Raw genomic sequence first — 23,600 nt, forward strand, 5'->3', positions numbered from 1 at the left:
CCAAAGAATCAGTACATTCTCTACAGTGCGGTAAAGTGACAGTTCACCTACTAGAAGATGCAGCCTCTTTCCCTGCCTGTGAATTAATGATGGTTAATTTTAGGTGTGCGTTTGACGGGATTGAGAGATGCCTAGGTGACTGGTGAAGCATTGTTTCTGGGTGTGTCTGTGAGGGTGTTTCCAGGGGAGATGTGTGTATGTCAGTGGCTTGAGAAAAGAAGACCTGCCCTCAGCGTGTACGGAAGAGGGGGATTCTCCTTTTCTCCTCTCTCTCCCTTCCTGAGTGGGGCACTTTCTCTCCTCCTGTCCTTGGACATCAGACTCCAGGTTTTTTGGCTTTTAGACTCTGGGACTTGCACCATGGCCTCATGGGGGTTTTTAGGCCTTTGGCCTTGGCCTAGGGGCTGCACCATCAGCTTTGTTGACTCTGAGGCTTTCAGACTTTGATTGAGCCACGCTGCCACCTTCTCTGATTCTCCAGCTTGCAGACGGCCTGTCGAGGGATTTCTCTGTCTTTGTGATCATATGAGCAAATTTCTCTGATTAAATTCCCTCTCATATGTCCTACTGGTTCTGTCTGTCTGGAGAATGCTGACAAATGCACAATTCCTCTAAAATCTTAAAGATTAAATGCCCGGAAGCCAGAGAAGGTATTTAAATATTTCATGGATCATAGAGGAAAGAATAGTGGGACTTGCTAGTGTGAGTTCAGCAGGGGCAGGGATACCGATGCATCCCAGTTACCTGAAATGGTGTCTGGGACCAGTTGGTGTTGAGTAGGTATTTGTTATTAGAAAAAGAACATAGAAGTAAACCCAAAGAAAGTTGAAAGAAGGAGAAATGAAGGGTAGTTTTCTGTCCATTTCTGTTAGTCAGAAGACACTCCCAAACAAGGAGAATAAGGAACTGAATTGCAGATGCCATTTTGGATGAAACTAAGATATATCTGGACTCTGAACAAGTCCACTAATAGAGAAGTAATAAAAAAAGAGCAAAGTGGAGGATGGGTGGGTATCAAGCTGGGGAAGCAAAGAGGCTCATCCTGTAGGACCCTGGACGGCAGAATGGAGCACCAAGGATACTGCTGGACATTGGTGCCTGGAGTCGGGGGTGGATTCCTTGAAAGTTGGTCTCCAGCGGTGAGAGCGCAGGTTTACCTTGCTTCTGATGCCTTTCACCTCATGTCCTCAGTACATGGGGAACACTCTGAGGGGAACTGAGCCAGATAGGCTCTAGCCTTAGACTCCAGGCGCAGGCAGGGATGAGGTGACACTGAAATCAGGGCTTTCGTGTAAAATTCTTCATACCCAAAGGTGAGGCCGGTTCTCCTCCCTGTGCATCCTGCCCCAGAAGTCTCTGTCTCTCTTGCTTCACTCCATGATGCCAGTCTGTCCCACATGCAACACAGAGAATGATTCTTCTCTGCAGAAACTGGCCTCAGGAAAAAGACCCACAGTGGCTCACTCTTTACTAGGAGCGACAGCCAAAGATTCCTGACGTATGAGGAAAGCCACTGACCTGAATGAGAACCTAAATCAACAGACGGTGCAGGTGAGCAGGAGAAAGTGTTAGAGGTGAACCAACAATAGGGCTCCGGGAAACACTGCCTGCAAGATAGTGGCACCTAAGTGTGTGCAGAATCATCAGGCTCAGATCAGCTCTCGGAGTGCTACAGCTTGTTTAGAATTTGTCTAGCAAATTCTGAAGAGCTGACAAAAACCAGTTCTTGGGAAGGAAAGGTTTTTTTGCTAAGATGGGAGATCCACTGAAGTGCTGGAGGACAGAGTTGAAGAAATCTGCCAGAAAGTAGAACCAGAAAGGCAAAGAGATGGGAAGTAAGGGAAAAAAGATAGAAAAATCAGGATCAGTCTAAGAAGAAAGAGAACAGAAAATAGGAGAAAAGAACTTAGTCAACACGAAATATAGGAAAATGTCCCAATGACATGAGTGGCAAGTAGGAAGGACCCACTGGGTGGCCAGCAGGGTTCCTGAAGAAGGTCCATGGCAAAGCACACTGTGATGAGCTCCGGAACACCTGGGAAAGAAAAGATCCCCAGAAGTGTGGAGAGACCAAGCAGGTCACACACCAGACAGGCAGCCCCGATGACACCAGATTCCTCAGCCACAGTCCTGGAAGGAAGATGACTGGGATGGGCCTTCCCAGTGCAGGGGAGCATGCGCACGCCATCCTGAAGAGGAGGTAGAGGGAGGCTCAGGCCGAAATGCACAGTGCCAGCCTTTCCACGAATGGGCCAGGAACTTGGGACAAAGGCATAGACCAGGAGGGGGCAGTTGGCCTTCCCGGCTCAGAGGCATGCATGAAATACTGAGCCAAGTATTAAATCCAGGAAATAACATGCGTGAAAAACTGAGCCAAGTATTAAATCCAGGAAAAACAAAGAGTTGTGCAAGGAGCGTAAGTAGAGATACTGCGTAGCCCAGCTGTGGACGATGGTTACATAGTTATAGTGTACAAAGACTCAGTCTGGGTTTAATCACACATCCTGCTGTGTGGCCTCTGGGGAGAGAGGCTGGGGAGGCACGCAGAGGACCACCTGCACTGTGGTTATCTGCTGTGATAGTTGGCTGTAGCCTCTTGGCGATAGGGTAGGGGATGGGGCTGTGTGGGCCACAGGCGGAAGGAGTGGAATGGGCAGTGATACGGTTTGGCTCTATATGTGTCCCCACCTAAATCTCTTCTTGAACTATATTCCATAATTCCCATGTGTTGTGGGAGGGACCCAGTGGGAGATAATTGAATCACGGGGGCAATTTCCCCCATACTGTTGTCATGGTAGTGAATATGTCTCATGAGATCGGATGGCTTGGTAAAGGGAAACCTGTTTTGTTTGGCGCTCATTCTCTCTCTTGCTGCTGCCATGTGAGATGTGCCTTTCATCTTCCGTCACGATGGCGAGGCCTCCCCACCCTTGCGGAACTGTAAGTCCAGTCAACCTGTTTTCCTTTGCAAATTTCCCAGTCTCGGTTATGACTTTATACAGCGTGAAAACAGAAAAATATGGTGCATTGGTACTAGTGGAGTGGAGAGTTGCTGAAAAGATACCTGGAAATATGGAAGAGACTTTGGACCTGGGTAACAGGCAGAGGTTGGAACAGTTGTGTGGGGCTCAGAAGAGGACAGAAAAATGTGGGGAAGTTTGCAACTTATAGAGACTTTTAAATGGCTTTGCCCAAAATGCTGATAGCGATATGGACAGTAAAGTCCAGCCTGAGGTGGTCTCAGATGGAGGCGAGAAACTTGTTGGGAACTGAAGCAAAGGTGACTCTTGTTATGTTTTAGCAAAGAGACTGGTGGCATTTTGCCCCTGCCCTAGAGATTTGTGGGTCTTTAAATTTGAGAGAGATGATTTAGGGTATCTGGCAAAAGAAATTTCTAAGCAGCAAAGCATTTAAGAGGTGACTTGGGTTCTGTTAAAGGCATTCAATTTTATAAGGGAAACAGCATAAAAGTTTGGAAGATTTGCAGCCTGATAATGTGATAGAAAAGAAAAACCTGGCTGTGCATGGTAGCTCACGCCTGTATCCCAGCATTTTGGGAGGCCGAGGTGCGCGGATCACATGACATCAGGAGTTTGAGACCAGCTTGGCCAACATGTCGAAACCCTGTCTCTACTAAAAATAGAAAAATTAGCTGGACATGGTGATAGCCGCCTGTAATCTCAGCTACTCGGGAGGCTGAGGCAGAGGAATCACTTGAAACAGGGAGGCGGAGATTGCAGTGAGCCGAGATTGCGCCATTGTACTCCCTCAGCCTGGGCGACAGGAGCGAAACTCTGCCTCAAAAAGAAAAAGGAAAAAAGAAAAGAAAAGAAAAACTCATTTTCTGAGGAGAAATTCAAGCTGGCTGCATAAATTTGCACAAGTAAGGAGGAGAGGAATGTTACTTTTCCTCAAGACAATGGGGGAAAATGTCTCCAGGGCACGTCAGAAGATGTTTCCAGGGCAGCTCCTCCCGTCACACACCTGAAGGCCTAGGAGAAAATGGTTTCCTGGGCTAGGGCCCTGTGTCCCATTCCTGTGTGCAGCCTAGGGACTTGGTGCACTGTGTCCCAGCTCCTCTAGCTGTGACTGAAAGGGGCCAATGTAGAACTCAGGCCATGGCTTCAGAGGGTGCAAGGCCCAAGCCTTGATAGCGTCCGTGTCATGTTGATTCAGTGAGTGCACCAAAGTCAAGAATTGGGGTTTGGGTGGGCTGGGCATGGTGGCTTACTGTAATCCCAGCACTTTGGAAGTCCGAGGCAGGTGGATCACGAGGTCAGGAGATTGCGACCATCCTGGCCAACATGGTGAAACCCTGTCTCTACTAAAAATACGAAAAATTAGTTGGGTGTGGTGGCGTGTGCCTGTAGTCCCAGCTACTTGGGAGGCTGAGATGGGAATCTCTTGATCCTAGGAGGTGGAGGTTGCGGTGAGCTGAGGTTGCGCCATTGCACTCCAGCCTGGGCAACAAGAGTGAAAATCTGTCTCAAAAAAAAAAAAAAATTGGGGTTTGGGAACCTCCACCTAGATTTCAGAAGATGTATGGAAATGCCTGGATGCCCAGGCAGAAGTTTACTGCAGGGGTGGGGCACTCATGGAGAACCTCTGCTAGGGCAGTGTGGAAGGGAAATGTCAAGTGGGAGCCCCCACACAGAGTCCCTACTGGGACACCGTCTAGTGGAGCTGTGAGAAGAGGGTCACCGTCCTCCAGGCCCCAGAATGGTAGATCCACTGACAGCTTGCGCCGTGTGCATGGAAAAGCCACAGACACTCAATGCCAGCCTGTGAAGCAGCCAGGGGGGAGGCTTTACCCTGCAAAGCTACAGGGGCAGAGCTGCCCAAGACCATGGGAACTCACTTCTTGCACCAGCGTGACCTGGATGTGAGACAAGGGGTCAAAGGAGATTTGGAGCTTTAAGATTTGACTGCCCTGTTGGATTTCAGACTTGCATGGGGCCTGTAGCCCCTTTGTTTTGGCCAATTTCTCCTATTTGGAATGGCTGTATTTACCAATTACCTGTATCCCCATTGTATCTAGGAAGTAACTAACTTGCTTTTGATTTTCCAGGCTCATAGGCAGAAGGGACTTGGCTTGTCTCAGATGAGACTTTGGACTGTGGACTTTTGAGTTAATGCTGAAATGAGTTAAGACTTTGGGGGACTTTTGGGAAGGCGTGATTTTGAAATGTGAGACCATGAGATTTGGGAGGGGTCAGAGGTGGAATGATACGGCTTGACTCTGTGTTCCCAGCCATATCTCCTTTTGAATTGTACTTTCATAATTCCCAGGTGTTGTGGGAGGGACCCAGTTGGAGGTAATTGAATCATGGGGGTGGTTTCCCCCATACTCTCATGGTAGTGAGTCTCACGAGATCTGATGGTTTGTTAAGGGGAAACCCATTTCGCTTGGTTTGTGCTCTCTCCTTTTGCCACCGCCATGTGAGACCTGCCTTTCATCTTCCTCCATGATTCTGAGGTCTCCTCAGCCACATGGAATTCTAAGTCCATTAAACCTCTTTCTTTTGTAAATTGCCCAGTCTCAGGTATGTCTTTATCAGCAGTGTGAAAATTGACTAATATAGACAGAGACCTGTTTCTCTTAAACTTTTTAAAACAAACACACTTTGGCTTCTTTAAAAAATTTTTTTTTTTATTATCGAGAGGAAGTCTTGCTCTGTTGCCCAGGCTGGAGTGCAGTGGTGTGATCTTGGCTCACTGCAACCTCTGCCACCCGGGTTCAAGCGATTCTTGTGCCTCAGCCTCCCAAGTAGCTGGGACTATAGGTGTGCACCACCGCACCCTGCCAATTTTAAAATATTTTTAGTAGAGACAGGATTTCACCATGTTGGTCAGGCTGTTCTCGAACTCCTGTGATCCACCTGCCTCAGCCTCCCAAAGTGCTGGAATTAGAGGCATGAGCCCGGCCGGGTTCTTAAAGTCTTTATATTCTTTGTTAAAATAAAAATTTAAAAATTTTGGCATGTAGCCATCAAAAAGAACGTGATCATGTGTTTTGCAGGAATGTGGATGGAGCTGGAAGCTTTTATCCTTAGCGAATTAACACAGGAACAGAAAACCAAATACTGGGTGTTCTCACTTAATGGGTGGGAGCTAAGGCCAGGTGCAGTGGCTCACACCTGTAATCCTAGCACTTTCGGAGGCCGAGGTGGGAGGATCATCGGAGGTCAGGAGTTTGAGACCAGCCTGGCCAACATAGTGAAACCCTATCTCTACTAAAAACACAAAAATTAGCCGGACGTGGTGGTGGGGGCCTATATTCCTAGCTACTCAGGAGGCTGAGGCAGGAGAATTGCTTGAATCCGAGAGGTGGAGGTTGCCGTGAGCTGAGATCACCTCACTGTACTCCAGCCTGGGTGACAGAGTGAGCCTCTGTCTCAAAAGAAAAAAAAAAAAGGGGAACTAAATTATAAGAATTTAAGAACACAAAGAAGGAAACACAAATACCAGGTTCTCCTTGAGAGTGGGGGTGTGGGAGGAGCAGAGGAGCAGAAAAGGTAACTCTCGGGTACTAGACTTAATTCCTGGGTGATGAAATAATCTGTACAGCGAACCCTTATGACATGAGGTTACCTGTGTAACAAGCCTTCACGTGTACCTCCCAAATCTAAAATAAAAGTTAAGGCCGGGCGCGGTGGCTCAAGCCTGTAATCCCAGCACTTTGGGAGGCCGAGGCGGGTGGATCACGAGGTCAAGAGATCGAGACCATCCTGGTCAACATGGTGAAACCCCGTCTCTACTAATACAAAAAAATTAGCTGGGCACGGTGGCGTGTGCCTGTAATCCCAGCTACTCAGGAGGCTGAGGCAGGAGAATTGCCTGAACCCAGGAGGCGGAGATTGCGGTGAGCCGAGATCGCGCCATTGCGCTCCAGCCTGGGTAACAAGAGCAAAACTCCTGCTCAAAAAAAAAAAAAAAAAAAAAAAGTTAAAAAAATTTGGCAAATTTGCTGCGTACAGTAGCTCATGCTTGTACTTTTAGCTCTTTGGGAGGCTGAGGTGGGAGAATCATTTGAGCCCAGAGTTGGAGCCCACTGACAGCTTGACCAGCCTGAACAACATAATGAGACTCCAAAATTTAAAAAGTTAGCTGGGAATTGTGATGTGCAACTTTAGTCCCACCTACTCAGGAGGCTGAGGCAGGAGGATTGCTTGAGTTCAGGAGGCTGAGGCCACAGTGAGCTGTGATTGTGCCACTGTACTCCAGATGACAGTGTGAGACCTGCTCTCAAAAAAGAGAAAAAGAATTTTGGCAAATTTAACAGTAAAAAATGAATAAATAGAAAAAAATGCAAAGTTTGAGAGAATATGTAAAACTAAAAGCTTATTTATTTTTGGATGGAGTCTCACTCTGTCACCAGGCTGGAGTGCAGTGGCGCAATCTCGGCTCGCTGCATCCTCTGCCTCCTGGCTTTGAGCAATTCACCTGCATCAGCCTCCCGAGTAGCTGGGACTACAGCATGCCACCAAGCCTGGCTAATTTTTTGTATTTTAGTAGAGACGGGGTTTCACCATGTAGGCCAGGATGATCTCGATCTCCTGACCTTGTGATCCACCTGCCTTGGCCTCCCAAAGTGCTGGGATTACAGGCGTGAGCCACTGCACCTGGCCGAAAAGCTTATGCTTTTAAAAAATTAATAAAATAGATAATCTGAAAAGATTGATTAAGAATGCAGGTATAGCAGCTACTAAAATAAAAATGCGGAGAATATTTGTGTGCCATATGTGTTTGAAATGTTAAAATGGGCAGTCTTCTTCAAAGCCAAAAGAGGCGGGCAATCTAAGTAGACCCGTAACTACAAAGGAAACTGACTCAGGAGTCAGCAGACCACACCCACAGGGACTGACTTCTGTCTGGGGCATTTCACCAGACTCTCAAGGAATTGTCAGCTCCTGTGTTATGTTAGGTGTCCCAGAGAATAGGAAAGGATGGAGTGGCCCGGAAAAGGAATTATTTTCTGACACTGAGTAGACTATGAGAGGAAAATTCTAGGCTGGCTTTCCATGTTAAATGTAGATTGAAAATTGTATGTAAAGTATTAGAAAGCACAACTTGAACAGATTGTCTATGATCATCTCAGTAGGGGCAGAGAATTACTTGTGGACAGTCACTGCCTACTTCTGATGGTGGCTCTGGGCCTCACAGGGACTCGATTGGACCTCGAGGCTGTTGACCCCACCTGTGGCAGGTGCAGTTCCCAGTGAAGGCCCAGGAGCGGTGGCACCTTTGTGTCTTGATGGAGCAGGTTCTCTGAGCCTGGCAGGAGGAAGGAAGCAGTAGCTATAGCCAGGGCTGCCCGTGCCCCTGCCCTGCACTGCAGTGCCCACTCCCTGTGAGTATCCTCATGTCATGTGAGAACTGGGAGGCACTTGGGAGTAAGTACAGCAGAAAAGAGGTGAGGAAAAACCATACGCTTTTCTATTTCTCTTGGGAGAAGACTTAAACAGTGTTCTTAGATGCCCCGTCAGTAATGCCCAAACTTGTGATTTCTCCAGATTGTTCTGAATTCTGTTGCCAGTCCAGTATTGACAAGGCAATGCAGAAATTCTCCTGGATTGTGTTATTCTCTCTGTCTCAACCATTTGAGAATAATACAGCAAAAGTTGAGAAAGCTAACATCAGCACACAGATCCCCGGCCTGGTCCATCCTCTCTCAGCTACCCAGGAGCACCTGCCTGGCCCAGCGTCCCCTTGTGGTTTCCTTTGATCTGGAGTTATTTCCCAGCCCTTTACCTCTCCTGACCCTTGACGATTTTGAAGAGTAAGGTCGCGAGCAGTGGTCCTTGGTGGGTTTGTCTGGATTTTCCTTGCGGTATGTCCTCCAAGTGTGTCACCTCGGGCATGGTACTGAGACATCTCAGTGTTGGTGACTCCAGCTTCGCCCTTGGTGCAGGTGGCACCTGCTAGCCTTCTCCACTTCTAAGCTTGCTGTTTTTGCTTTAGAATGCATTAGTATTTTGTGGGGAGAGGCTTTGGACTGTGAATACCACATTTCTCATGAGACTTTCACCTACGGGTGTCTCCACCCGCGAGGTCTTCCAGCCTCAGTGCATCTTCCCGTCTTGCCAGCATTTGCCCCACTTCTTTATTCATGTGTTTGTTTATATCCGGATGGTCTCATGGATCTTGTTTTGTTTAATAGGTCATAATTCATTACTTTCATTATTTTGTTGCTTAAATTGCCCCAGATTTTAGCTGAGTAGTTTTGAAAAATAAGAAGGTGTTGGGTATGTGCCCTATAAATACCAAGTCTTACTTAACTTTGCATGACCAAAAATAGTGTGTTTTTGGTTCAGGGACAGTCACATGGACCAGGTGAATGAACCACAGGTAGAACCAAGAAAAGAGATGCTTTGCAGGGAACCCGGCACCTTTGAGGTGGCCTCACTGCCCAGTGGGTAGCTGCACTGGCAGATCAAGAACATGGCGGCATTGACGTCTCTCTTGGAAAGTGCTGTAAGACGCCACCCCACCTGAGCCAGAAACACCTCTGCCTCGGAGTAAAGATGTGGACCTGAAAAGCAAAGCTGAAGAATTTTGAGGAGAATATGTAGGAAAATGTTTTTATGTATTTGTGTAGAGATGGATTGCCAAAATTATAAAAAGTACAAGTAATAGAAAAGATGGTTAAATGTAACCATATTAAAATGTGAAACTTTTCTGTGACAAAAGGACATCATGAACAAAATGAAATGATAAACCAGCCATTGAAAATACTTGCAGCACACATGACCTGATGAAGGACTGTCATCCAGTCCTTTTGTAACCACAATACAGAAAGAATTCTAGAATCAGTTAGAAAAAGATGCACAGCCCACGGCAGACGTGAACAGGGTCCATAGGAGAGGAACTTTCCTGGCCAGTAAGCACGAAAAAAGTGAAACCACATCAGTCATCAGAGCCGGGCTCTTTCAGAAGGAGGTGTTCACACCCCTCCACCTGGTCATAATGCTCGGGTGCAGGTGGGAAGGAACAAGCTCTGGAGGTGATGTGGGAGGGTGCGCGTAGCTCGTGGCCCAGCAGGTCCCGTCTCGGAGGGTGCCTGGACGACACCGTCTGTGCACGCGCAAACTTTGTGATGGGAGCATTTCTCGTAATTGTGAGAAACCACATAATGGTCAAGATGAGTGACGGAAATCTCTCCATATCAACATACATCTGTTTGGGAACATCATACTGAGTTTTGAAGGGGGGAAACTGGCTGCTAAAATAAGGCATCGCTTGATACCATTACTGTAAGTTTCACAAGGCTAAGACAACACTGTTTGTGTTACTTGTGGATGCAGACACTGTAAAATAGGAAGAGTGGGGAGGATTCCCTCTGGAGATGGAGATGACTTGGGCTGTTTTATTTCTAAAAGAAAACAAGATCTGAAACCCGTAAGACATTGATGTTTCATAGCCAGAACTGTACAGAAGTTGACATCCTCAGCAGTATAAACGTGCGCAGTTCCTCAGCTTTGACAGGTTTCTTTCGAGAATGAATGCCGCTGAGGCGACTGAGGAGGACAATTTATTAACAACTCTGGATGCTGTGGGTCCAGTTTGTACGTACTTCTAAACCCTTGAAAATGGGTTTTTCCATAGAAATGAAATTTATGTAAAAAGTTATTTCTGAAATTACTTTGTTTCACTATATTTACAGGCAGAATAAAGTCACTTCTCTCAGGGCTCGTGCCTGAGAACTGCCCCACTCCACACCAGGGTGCCCAGACTTGGGAGGGGCATGCTTTTGGTCTGTGACTTGTTGTCCATGCTGGCGCTTACTCTGTTGAGAGTCCGCAAAGTCATGTGAAATGGAAGGTTGCCCTGCTGCAGATGCTCCTAGCCACCAGTCTCCCAGCTCTTCATGGAAGGAGACTTGGGCTCTGCATTGTCACTTGGTCTTTGCGATTAGTCACATTCCTGTGTTATTACTGAGTGGGTGTGGATGAGCCTGATGCTTTACATCCCCTCTGCCCTTCACACACATGGAAACAACCTCGTGTAGAGGGTTTCCGACGGGCCGAAGAAACTTGGCTCCACGTTGACTTGCTACATGCAGCGGGCTCTGCTGGAAGCTGAAGGGTGATTGTTGCTGTTCGTTCTGGAAGCCCACTCTTAAGATCTGAGTGGTTTCTATTGTGCTTTCTCGATGTTCACTGTCAAATTCAGACTTGAGAGATTTCCTGCAGTTTTTTTCTTGAGTGTTTTCTTTTTATACTTAGTGTTACTCATGGTACACCCTATACTTGTTAAGTCTCTCAGTGTGTCATTACCTTCGTTACTACCTTTATATAAAATGGTTTCCAGTTCAGAATGCTGTACACACACACACACACACACTCACACTCTCTTAGAAGCAGAATACCTTTATAATAAATTGTAATTTTCTTTTTGTCTATTAGATATATGCTTAAAGGAGGTAACGTCGATGGCTGACAGTCTGTATAATATTCGGCTTCTGAGAGAATTCTCCAATGAATATCTTAATAAATGTTTTTATCTCACCTTGGAAGATATGCTGTATGCGCCCTTAGTGTTGAAGGTAATAACAAATTATTAGCATGTGCTTGTAAAACCATGCGTGAATAAATTACTTATCATACTTTGGCTTTTTGTTTTTGTCTTTTAGCCAAATGTTATGGTTTTTATTGCGGAGCTTTTTTGGTGGTTTGAGAATGTCAAGCCAGATTTCGTTCAGCCCAGGGATGTTCAGGAACTGAAAGACGGTGAGTAACAGATGTTCCCCAGGTTGGCTGCGGTTTCCTTGAGAGCCCAGGTACAGTATCAGAAAGCACCCCAGTGCTTCCGTGCTTTCCACACAGCAGGGTTCCTGGGAGAGCTCCATCCAGCTGCATAGCCGTGGGCCCTGCCTTGCCCTTTGGAGTCAGACTCCTGGGATGGGCCAGAGTGTTGGGGATAGGCTTTCTAAGTGATTCTGATGAACTATTCAGTTAGGAAGCATAGCTCTAAAATTGCACAACTCTAAAAATTCTAGGATGGCTGTTCTCACCGCCAGAATGTGAACAAACTGAAGGAAAATCTGTTTACCACAGATTAAAATAATCTGCCAGGCTTGACAATCTAGAAAGTTTTAAGGAAATAATATAGAAGAATAGCTTTATAACCTTGGGTTAAGAAAGGATTTTTTACAAAGAATATAAAAAATGTAGCCACAAAGTTTCGAAAAAGATTGCAAAATCAGCCACATTAAAATTTATACCTTCTTTTCCTTGAAAGATGAAGAGAATTTAAAAAAAAACAACCATTAATAACTATAGACGGGAAAAGTTCCTTGTAACATATGTAGTAGATAACTAGTATCCAGAATATATAAACAGCACATTCACAGCAATGAGAAGAAAAGCCAAAAAAAAAAGGCGAAAGAACAGATGCTTGATGGGACCCCACGTGCCTAATTGATTTATGAAAAGCTGCTCAGCCTCAGTCAGCAAGGAATGCAAATTAAAGATGACACTCAGGCGGCCTGCAGCTTACAATGGCTCCGTTGAAGATTTTCCACCATCACCGTGGTGCAAAAGCGACGCGCATTCGGTGGAAATCTTGCTTCCTGTGCCCTGCAACCATTGTGTTTTCCACTGTCAGGACAGCAGTCACTAAATTACACGGATGTTCTATTTGAAAACAGGCTGTGTGTTAGATTTTGCCCAGCTGTAGGCCAATGTAAGTGATCTGAACACACGTAAGGCAGCCTAGGCTAAGCTGTGATGTTTGCTAGGTTAAGTGTATTCAGTGTGTTTTCTACTTACTGCTATTTTCAGTTTACGATGGGTTTGTTGGGACATGACCCCGTTGTAAGGTGAGGGGCATTTGTGCGTCTATATACCCTCCAGATTGGTTTGTGGCAAGATGGTCGAACAGGACCAGGTGTGGGGCAGTGTCTGAGCATGCACGTTTCAGCACTGCTGGCAAGAGTGTTACTTGGAACAGCCTCTGAAGCTGTTGAGTGTTACCCAGTGGGTTGCCTGCCCTTTGGTTCAGCAAGCCCATTCCTGTTGTGTATCTGCAGGGAAACTTGGTACTTATGCATCAGGAGACAGAGAAGGGATGCTCAGAGCAGCTCTGCTTATAATAGCTAGAAAGAAGCTCCCAGATGTGCCTCTGCAGTCAGAGGGGTGTGTTGTGCTATGTCCGTGCCGCAAGATGCTGTGCAAAACTGGGCATGTGTGAGCCGCAGCCACGAGCAGCTACAAGGAGGATTCTCCTGACCATGAAGGCACAGAATCACATGCTCAGGCTGGGGAGCGGCAGGGCTCCACTGTGTTTTCCGGGTGTGCGTGTGCGTGTGTCAAAATGCAGTGGTTCATTGGGCATGTTGGGTGCTCCAGACACACTGACGACTTTCTGTTCTGGACCCAAGTGGTGGTTACCTGGATTTTGCTTTATAATTATTTGTTAAGCTCTATGTATGTTTTATGCAATTCCTGTGTGTGTGTGTGTGTGTGTGTGTGTGTGTGTGTGCGCGCGCGCGCGTGTGCACGTGTGCGGATGCTGTTTTATAGTAAGAATAACAAAAGCTTAGAACCAGGTTACCTTGCTGTTAGAATATTCTTCAGTCACCTCACTTCCTCATGGGTGACCTTTAACTAATTTTTCATCCCTGGACTTACTTTCCTTCCCAACTCTTCTTCTGCGGTGACTGTTCTGTCTTAGAGCCAGCAACACTGGAGTGCTGTTAAACCTGCTTCCTTCATTTCAGTGAGGTTAGCCCGAAGTCAAGGCTATTGCTGACTCCTGTTTTTAGATTCGTTTTTGCTTTGTTTCATGTCTTCATGACCACAGCCCCTTCTCTGCTGTTCATCCCCTCTGGCTTCTCCATCCCCTCTGGCTACTCCCACCTTCCTCCTGCCTTTCTTCACCCTTGCCGTGATACTGTCCAGCTCAGGGAAGAAGTCTTGTGTTTGCTGCTGCTTACGAGGAGGTTTCACCTGTCCTGCCTGGTGATAAAGGCCTCTTGCCATCGGGCGCCATCCATGAGTCGTGGCTGGAGCCCCCTTCTTCCCGTGGGGCTCCTCCTCTTGCCTGCTGGCCCTTGGGAACTGAGTCAGAAATGCTAGGAAGCAGCTGTAGCTTCAGTTCGTTCTGGGATGAGACGTAGCCGGGGAGGGGGCCTCATAGCCATGGGCCTGCTGTGCACCCCCGAGGCTGGGGGTGTCTCTGGTCTGATAAAGTACACGTGGGGTCCTGTGCAGTGGGTCCTGCTGCCAGCTGTTGGGTAGTGGTGCCTGCTGAAGCCCTGTGGCCAGGAGAGGCCAACCCTCAGACGCAGAATGCAGGTCTGCTCTTGGAAGAGTGAATTGCTGGACCTTCGAGGCTGAAAGGGGTCCAGTGTAGTTACTTTGCTGCCAAGTGATTGACTGGTCTTCCCCAGGACGGTGCCATATTAGGGGACAGCACTGGTCTTGGCAGCCTTGGCAGGTGATAGTTTGTGCTCTTAGTCTCCATACCTGCCTACCTCTGGCTGCTTCATACGTGTGCCTGTTGTCCTGGCCTGAGAGTGGCTGATGGCAGAGTTTGTCTGTGTTCCCAGTTGATCCACTGTTAACCATGCCCAGGCTTCCCCCTTTTCCATCTGTGGTCGACAGGGGCCCTCATGTGGCTGTAGAGAGGAGCTCAGTGGGCTGCTGGTGCCCTGGTGGCAGCTTGCAAGGGTCTGGGCCGTGTGTGCCTGTAGCTCGTGCCCCTGCAGGCTCGGTCCCAAGGCACCATGCCCGTCTTACAGGTGCATTTGGCCTTATGCCCTGGAGTGAGTGGGTGGCAGAACCCAGCATGTGAGGGGCAGTTCTGGACACACTGTCAGCAGGTGTGCAGTGCCCTGTGCACATCGGGGGCTGTTGTTAATGGCATGTGATTCTCTGTGGCTCTGGAGTCCCGGGATACTGTGTTATCCTCTCCCACCTGACTTGGCAGACACTCCCATGGCGTGTTCTCCCTCCACTGATACCTGTAAGGCCGTGTGGTCTGAGGCCCCTTCCTTTCCCAGTGCACATTCACCTGGGAATGTAGCTGGTGGTCCCTCTGGGAGTGACTGGGGAATCATTGCCGTGCATGCTCACCTTAGTGTTGCTGGTCCCAGAGACTGGGTATTGTTGGGAGGAAATGTGGACACAAAGAGATTCGCAGCTATTCATAGGCATGTATATGGCAGGCACAGAAGCAGGCTTGCTCAGTAGCTAGAAATAGGGGCTCATACACCCTGTGTTCCCAGGGAGAGGCAGGGGGAGAAGAAGCTTGTATGGGAAGGACGAATCAGTTTCCTCAGAAAAGGCAGATAGGCTCATAGGGGAGCAGAAATGAGTAGAAAGCGCATGGTGATGTGTGTCTGCGGAATGAGTAGAAAGCATGTGGGGGGCTGGGCGCGGTGGCTCACGCCTGTAATCCCAGCACTTTGGGAGGCCACATCACCTGAGGTCAGGAGTTCAAGACCAGCCTGGCCAACATAGTTAAACCTTGTCACTACCAAAAATACAAAAATTAGCCAGGCGTGGTGGTGTGCGCCTGTAATCCCAGCTACTGGGGAGGCTGAGGCAGGAGAATCGCTTGAACCTGGGAGGTGGAGGTTGCAGTGAGCCGAGATTGTGCCACTGCACTCCAGCCTGGGTGACAGAGCGAGACTTGTCTCAAAAAAAAAGAAAAGAAAATGCATGGTGACGTGTTTCTGCAGAACAGGGTAGAAAGTGCATGGCGGTGTGTGTCTGCAGGAGTAGGATGTGCGTGGTGATGTGTGTCTGTAGAACTGGGTAGAAAGCACGTGGCGACGTGTGGCTGCAGAACGGCTGGAAATCGCATGGTGATGTGTGTCTGCACGTGCACATGGGCTTCTCTGGTTGCTGTCAGGCAGGAGGGCTCCCCTAGAGGGGATTTTGGCACCTTTTTCTCTGAAGTTTCTGCCCCTGGTCACAAAAGGAAAGCTCTGAAAAAGCTGTTTTTTGAGTCTGTTGGATAGCAAATGTCAAAGTAAATTTTTTTTTTGGTGCGGGGGTGGAGACAGGGTCTTGCTCTGTTGCCCAGGTTGGCAGTGGCATGATCTCAGCTCACTTCAGTTTCCACCTCCTGGGTTCAAGTGATTCTCCTGCCTCAGCCTCCCGAGTAGCTGGGATTATAGGTGGTTACCACCATGCCCAGCTAATTTTTGCATTTTTTTATTAGAGACAGGGTTTTGCCTTGTTGGCCAGGCTGGTCTTGAACTCCTGACCTTAGGTGATCGCCCACCTCAGCCTCCTGAAGTGCTGGGTTTACAGGTGTGAACCACCACACCCGGCCATCAAAATAATTTTTTTTTTTTTGGAGATGGAGTCTCGCTCTGTCGCCCAGGCTAGAGTGCAGTGGTGCGATCTCAGCTCATTGCAGCCTCCGCCTCCCAGGTTCAACCAGTTGTCTGCCTCAGCATCCTGAGTAGCCGTTGTTACAGGCGCCCACCACCACGCCTGGCTAATTGTTTTTGTAATTTTAGTAGAGACGGGGTTTCACTATGTTGGCCAGGCTTTGCTTCCCCGCCAGTCATTGCTTCATACAACCCTGGTGTACTGAAGTGGGTAACTGAAGGGGGCTGCCTGGTGCTGCTGTGGGTACCCTGTGACCGGCACACTCCCCATGCTCTGGCTCTGTGTGTATGTGTGTGTGTGTGTGTATGTGTGTGTGGAGGAGGGCGGTCTTAGCCCTTCCTCTGAGCTCCCGTGGCAGTTACGGTACTTCTTGCTTACTTAGTAAGGGCCTGCTGTTAGTACATGTGCATTATCACTCAGTTCCTGCCAGATCCAGTGCTTGGGTCCTCCTGAATAGACACATTCTTCCTCAGCCAGCGCCCTTGACAAAGGCCCTCAGATTCCAGCACCTCACAGCCTCCCCTGGCTGCTGAAACCAGCTGGCTACACCCTGCAGCTCCATGGGGTGGATGGGTGCGTGGCCCTTTTCTTCCAGGCAAGGTCTTTGCTGGATGTCACCCTGATTATAGGCCTGGTAACTGGGAGGGAAGATGGGGGCAGGTCCTGTTGAAGATTGGAAGTGTATATATTTAAGGTGTACAGCGTGATGTTTTGATACACATATACGTAGTGAACTGGTTACTACGGTCAAGCTAATATCCATCTCCTCACATAGTTACCTTTATATGTGGTGAGAACACTTAACAATCTCTCAGTAGATTTCAAGTATACAACACAGTGTGGCTAACTATAGTCCCATGCCACACCTTACCTTAAAGTGGAAACTTGCCATGCTTGGACCATCATCTCCCGAACCCTCACCCTCCGGCCCCTGGCAAACACTTCTCTGCTCAAGTTCTACTTTTTAGATTCCACATACACATGTGATCAAGCAGTATTTTTCTTTCTGCGTCTGGCTTATTCACTGTACATAGTATCTTCCAGGTCCATCTGTGTTGTCACAAATGACAAAGATTTCTTTTTTGAGTTTGAGGAATATTCCATTGGATGTCTATATGTATCACAATTTCTGTATCCCTTCATTTCACTTTATCCATTCATCTGTTGACAAACTGATTCTATATCTGGGCAATTATGAATTGTGCTGCAGTCAACGTGGGAGTGCAGATAACTCTTAGCAATCTCATTTCATTTCCTTTGGATATATACCCAAAAGAAGGATTGCTGGATCTATTTCCAGTTTTTTGAGTGACCTCCATATTTTTCAGAATGGCTGTACCAATTTATGTTCCCTCCAACAGTATACAAAGGTTTACCTTTTCTCCACATCCTCATCAGTACTCATCTCTTGTCTTTTTGATAGTAGCCATCCTGACAGGTGTGATTTGTACCTTATTGTGGTTTTGATTTGCATCCCCTGATGATCAGTCATGTTGAGCAACTCTTCAGATGCCTATCGGCCATCCGATATGTATGTCTTCTTTGGAAAAAATGTCTCTTTAAGACCTTAGCCCACTTTTTATTTGAGATATTTGTGTTTTTGCTGTTGAGTTGTTTGACTTGCTTATGTGTACTTTGGACATTAATCCCTTATCAGCAGTACGGTTTGTAAATGGTTTCTCATTCTGTAGGCTGCCATTTCGTTTTGTTTCCTTTGCTTTGCACAACCTTTTCATTTGGTATAGTTCCTCTGGTTTATTTTTGTTTTTGTTACTTACGCTTTTGGTGTGATAACCAAATCATTGCCAAATGTCAAGGAGATGATTTCCCTAGAGTTTTACATGCTCAGGTTATCTTAGTTTAAGTCTTCAGTCCATTTTGAGTTGATTTTTGTATATGGTGTGAAATAAGGGTCCAGTTTCATTCTTCTGCATGTGGTTATCCAGTTTTCCCAACAACATTTATTGAAGGTACTGTCTTTTCCCCTTTGTATATTTTTGGCACCTTTGTCAAAGATTAGTTGACCATACATCTCAATTCTGTTCCGTTGGCTTGTGTCTTTTTATGCCAGTATTACACTATTTTACTCAGGCTTTGTGGTATAACTTGAAATCAGGAAGTGTGATGTTGCTACCTTTGTCGTCCTTTCTCAAGATTACTGTGGCTATTTCGGGTCTTTTGTGGTTCCATACAGATTTTAGGTTTGTTTTTCTATTTTGGTGGAAAATGCCACTGGGATTTTGATAGCGATTGCAGTGAATTTGTAGGTCATTTTTGGTAATATGGACATTTTGACAGTATTACTTCATCCATGAATATGGGATAGCTTTACATTAATTTTGTTGTCTTTAATTTCTTTCATCAGTGTTTTATAGTTTTCAGTGTATAGATCTTTTACTAATTGGTTAAATTTATTCCTATTTGTCCTTTTTGATGCTATCATAAATTAGATTGTTTTCTTGATTTCTTTTTTAGATAATTGTTAGCATATAGAAATGCTGTGATTTTTGTATGTTGATTTTGTATCCTGCATCTTTACTGAATTCATTAATTAGTTCAAACACTTATTTTACGGAGCCTTTAGGGTTTTCTATATATAGGACCTTGCATCTGCAAAGAGACATTTTATTTCTTCCTTTCCAATTTGGATTCCATCTTTCCTTCTTCCTTCCTTCCTTCCCATCCCCGTCCCCGTCCCCGTCCCCGTCCCCATCTTCTCTTTTCACTGATTGGTCTGACTAGAATTTCCAGTACTGTGTTGAATAGAAGAGGTGAGATTGGGCATCCTTGTCTTGCTCCAGATCTTAGAGGAAAAGCTTTCAGTTTTCCCCTCCATTAATTAGGCTTTTCATAAATGGTCTTTGTTGTGAAGAGGTAAGCTCCTTCTATACCTGGTTTGTGTAGAGTTTTTTTTTTTTTTTTGAATCATGAATGGATGTTGAACTTTGTCAGATGCTTTTTCTGCATACTATTGAGATTATCTTTTTTTTTTTTTTTTTTTGAGAGGGGACTCTTGCTCTGTTGCCCAGGCCAGAGGGCAGTGGCGTGATCTTGGTTTACTGCAACCTCCACCTCCCAGGTTCAAGCGATTCTCTTGCCTCAGATTCCTGAGTAGGTGGGATCATAGGCGTGCGCCACTATGCCCAGCTAATTTTTGTATTTTTAGTAGAGACAAGGTTTCACCGTGTTGGCCAGGCTGATGTTAACTCCTGACCTTGTGATCTGTTTGCCTCAGCCTCCCAAAGTGCGGGGATTCTGGAATTACAGGTGTGAGCCGCTGCGCCTGGCCATCATGTGGTTCTGCATTGATTTGCCTTTATTGAACCAACCTTGCGTTCTGGGTAGGAATTTCACTTAGTCATGGTGTATAATCTTTTTAACGGACTGTTGAATTTGGTTTGTGAGTGTTTTATTGAGGAGTTTTACATCTGTGTAAATCAGAGATACTGGCCTGTAGTTTTCTTTCCTTCTGGTGTCTGTGTCTGCCTTTGGTATCAGGGTAACGCTGTCTCCATACAACGGATTTGAAAGTGTTTCCTCTTTTGTTTTTTCTGGAAGGGTTTAAGAAGAATTGGTAGAATTCAGAAGGAAGCCATCTGGTCCTGGGCTTTTTTTTTCTTGGGAGGTTTGTGATTACTGCTTCAGTCTCTCTGTTATTACTGTTACTGTCTGTTTAGGCTTTAGATATCTTCTTTGTTCAGTCTTCATAGATTGTATCTTTCTAGAGATTTATCCATTTCTTCTGCATTATTCAGTTTGTTGGTGTAAATGTAACAGGCCCTCGTGATCATTTTTATTTCTGAGGCATCAATTATATAATATCTCCTCTTTTTTTTTTTTTTTTGAGATAGAGTCTCTCTCTGTTATCTAGGTTGGAGTGCAGTGCAGTGGCACGATCTTGGCTCACTGCAACCTCTGCCTTCTGGGTTCAGGTGATTCTCCTGCCTCAGCGTCCAAGTAGCTGGGATTACAGGTGCCCACCACCATGCCCAGCTAGTTTTTGTATTTTTAGTAGAGACGGGGTTTCACCATGTTGGCCAGGCTGGTCTTGAACTCTTGACCTCAGGTGACCCACTTGCCCTGGCCTCCCAAAGTGCTGGGATTACAGGTGTGAGCCACCGCGCCTGGCCGTATCTCCTCTTTTAGTTCCGATTTTATTTGAGTCTTCTCTGTTTTTCTTCATTAGTTTGTCGATTTTGTCTTCTCAAAACCAGCTTAGTTTTGTTGAATTTTTTTCTATTGTTTTTCTCTATTTGGTCTATTTCAGCTCTGATCTTTATTATTTTCTTCCTGCTAACTTTGAGCTTAGTGTGTTCTTCCTTCCCTGGTCCTTGAGGTATGAACTTAGGTTGTTGATTTAAAGTCTTGCTTCTTTGTTAATGTAGGTGTTGATTGCTACAGACCTCCTTTTGTATTTTAAAGAGATGGGGTCTTGCTGTATTGGCCAGATTTGTCTTGAACTCCTGGCCTCAAGTGATCCTCCCACCTCAGGTTCCTAAAGTGCTGGGATTACAGGCCTGAGACCACAGCTGGCCCCAGACTTCCTTATTAACACCACATCATGCACGTTTTAGTGTGTTGTGTTTTCATTTCATTCACTCTTGAGATACTTTTAAAATTCTCTTTTGATTTTCTTTTTTACTCAATGGTAGTTTAAGAACGTGTTGTTTAGTTTCCACATATTTATGAGTCTTCCTGTTTTCTTGGTGTTATTTTTTATTTTTTGAGACAGAGTCTTGCTCTGTCACCCAGGCTAGAGTGATCTCGACTCTCTGCAACCTCTGCCTCCCAGGTTCAAATGATTCTCCTGCCTCAGCCTCCTAAGTAGCTGGGATTACAGGTGCCCGCCATCATGCCCAGCTAATTTTTAGTATTTTTAGTATCGGAGGGGTTTCACCATGTTGGCAGAACTCCTGACCTCAGATGATCCACCTGCCTGGGCCTCCTGAAGTGCTGGGATTACAGGTATGAACCACTGCGCCCGGCCTTCTTGCTGTTATTAATTTCTAGTTTCATTCCATTGTGTTTGGAAAAGATACATGGCATTATTTTGATATTCTCAAATTTTTTAAGACTTGTTTTGTTACCTAACATACGATCTGTCCTGGAGAATGGGTCTTGTGTGCTTGAGAAAAATAGGTGTTCTGCTGCTGTTGGGTGAAAAGTGTGTGTGTGTCTGTGAGGTCATTTAGTCTGGCATGTTGCGTAAGCCTGCTGTTCTTTGTTATTTTATTGTTAAATTTCCTGCCTGGATGTTCTGCCCATTATTTAAAGTGGGGTAGTGAAGCCTTCTGCTATTACTGTATTTCTGTGTCTGCTCCGAGATCTGTCAGTACTGCTTTGTGTGTTTAGGTCCGATGTGGACGCATACACGTTTGCAGTTGTTGCAGCTTCTTGTAGAATTGACCCTTTAATTGTTACATAATGACCTCTTTGTTTTGTCCGAGATGCTTGTAGCCATTCCTGCTTGCTTTTGGTTACCATCTGCATGGAATATCTTTTTTCATCCCTTCACTTTCAGCCTGTATGTGCTCTTCAGTCAAAAGCAGTTTCTTGTAGGCAGTATACTGTTGATTCTTGGTTTTTAGTTTATTTAGCTACGCTCTATCTTTGGATTAGTGAGTTGAATCCATTTTTATTCAAGTAATTATTGGTAGGAAAGGATTTTCTTTTTCCATTTTGTTAACTGGTTTTTTAATCTAACAGTTTTGCTTGTCGTTGTCTCTTGCTGTCTTCATTTGTGTTTTGTTGTTGTTTTTGTGTTAATGGTCTTTGTTTTCTCTTCTCTTTTTCTTTTGTGTAACTTTGTAGTCGTTACCTGGGGCTTACGTGAGATACAGTTGTCTGTTACAAGATGGTGACAACTCACCTTCACTTACATGTAAGACTCAGCTTTTACCTCCCCCACTCTACACTGTGCAGTTAATGCCACCATTCATAACTCTTTATGTATTTTCCAGGAGTGTGTAGAGAAAAACGAAACAAACAAAACTATGTAATCATTAACATAATTTATTGTTATTTATTTGTTTATTTAATTTGGGATGGAGTCTCACTCTGTCACCCAGGCTGGAGTGCAGTGGCGCAATCTCGGCTCACTGCTACCTCTGCCTCGCGGGTTCAAGCAATTCTCCTGCCTCAGTCTCCTGAGTAGCTGGGACTACAGGTATCTGCCACCACACCTGGCTAATTTTTAGTAGACATGGGGTTTCACCATGTGGCCAGACTGGTCTTGAATCCCAGCCTCAGGTGATCCACCTGCCTCAGCCTCCCAAAGTGCTGGGATTACAGGTGGCAGCCACCATGCCCGGCCAGTTTATTGTTATTTTAAATGTTTTTGTTTTTTTACCTTTTTTTCTTCTTTGAGACAAGGTCTTGCTGTGTTGCACAAACTGGACTGAAGTGCAGTGGGTTGATCATTGCTCAGTGCAGTGGGCTCACACTCCTGGGCTCAACAGTTCTCCTCCCTGAGAATCCCAAGGAGCTGGGACTTACAGGCTTGCACCACCATGCCCAGCTGCATTTTTTTTTAAGTAGAGATGAGGTCTTGCTTTGTTGTCCAGGCTAGTCTAGAACTGCTGAGGTCATGTGGTCCTCCCACCTCAGCCTCCCACAGCGTTGGCATTACAGGCATGGACCACTGTGCCCGGCCTATATAAACTTTTATAACGGAATTAAAAGTGATGTATCTACTACGTTAACGGTAATACCGTATTATGTTTGTGTCTGTATATTTGCCTTTACCAGTAAGTTTCATGCTTTCTTATGTTTTTGTGTTGCTATTTAGTGTTCCCTTGTTTCAGCATGAAGAATTCCTTTTAGCCTTTCTTGGAAGGCAGGTGCAGTGGTGATGAACTCTCAGCTTGTGTCCGGGAATGTTTTTATTTCCTGTGTTTCTGAAGCACTGCTTTGCCAGATACAGTGTTCTTGGTTGGGGTTTCCCCTTCCCTTTCCGCGTTTTGAGCATATCATTCCATTTCTTTCTGGCCTGCAGATTTCTACTGAGAAACCTACTGATAGTCTGTTGGGGGTTCCCATGTATGTGATGAGTCACTTTTCTCTTGCTGATTTCAAAATTCTTTTTGTCTTTGCCAATTTGATTATAATGTGCCTGGGGGAAGCACATGTCATCTTGAGAGGGCGGTCTCTGTATCATCTCTAAGCATGGGGCCAGCAGGGATGCTGTTCCTTCACAGGGAGGGGAGCCCTCTTCTGTAGGCTCAAAGAATTTCAGGTCATCTGACAATTTGAGGT

The 23,600-nt window shown here is 46.0% G+C and overlaps 1 protein-coding gene across 6 annotated transcripts in view; it reads left to right on the forward strand.

Annotated features, from left to right (window-relative positions):
* CAMSAP1 (calmodulin regulated spectrin associated protein 1) overlaps positions 1–23,600 on the forward strand; it is a 94,004-nt gene that overhangs the window by 50,198 nt on the left and 20,206 nt on the right. For all 6 annotated transcript variants that reach the window (XM_021671437.2, XM_012445205.3, XM_012445208.3 and 3 more), the window contains 2 exons: positions 11,406–11,545; positions 11,633–11,729. In XM_021671437.2, the coding sequence (XP_021527112.2) occupies positions 11,406–11,545; positions 11,633–11,729 (237 nt within the window). The remainder of the gene's footprint in view (positions 1–11,405; positions 11,546–11,632; positions 11,730–23,600) is intronic.

The sequence above is a fragment of the Aotus nancymaae genome, unplaced genomic scaffold, assembly GCF_030222135.1.
Source record: "Aotus nancymaae isolate 86718 unplaced genomic scaffold, 86718_ANA_hifiasm-v0.15.2.pri h1tg000063l, whole genome shotgun sequence".
NCBI classification, from domain to species: Eukaryota; Metazoa; Chordata; class Mammalia; order Primates; family Aotidae; genus Aotus; species Aotus nancymaae.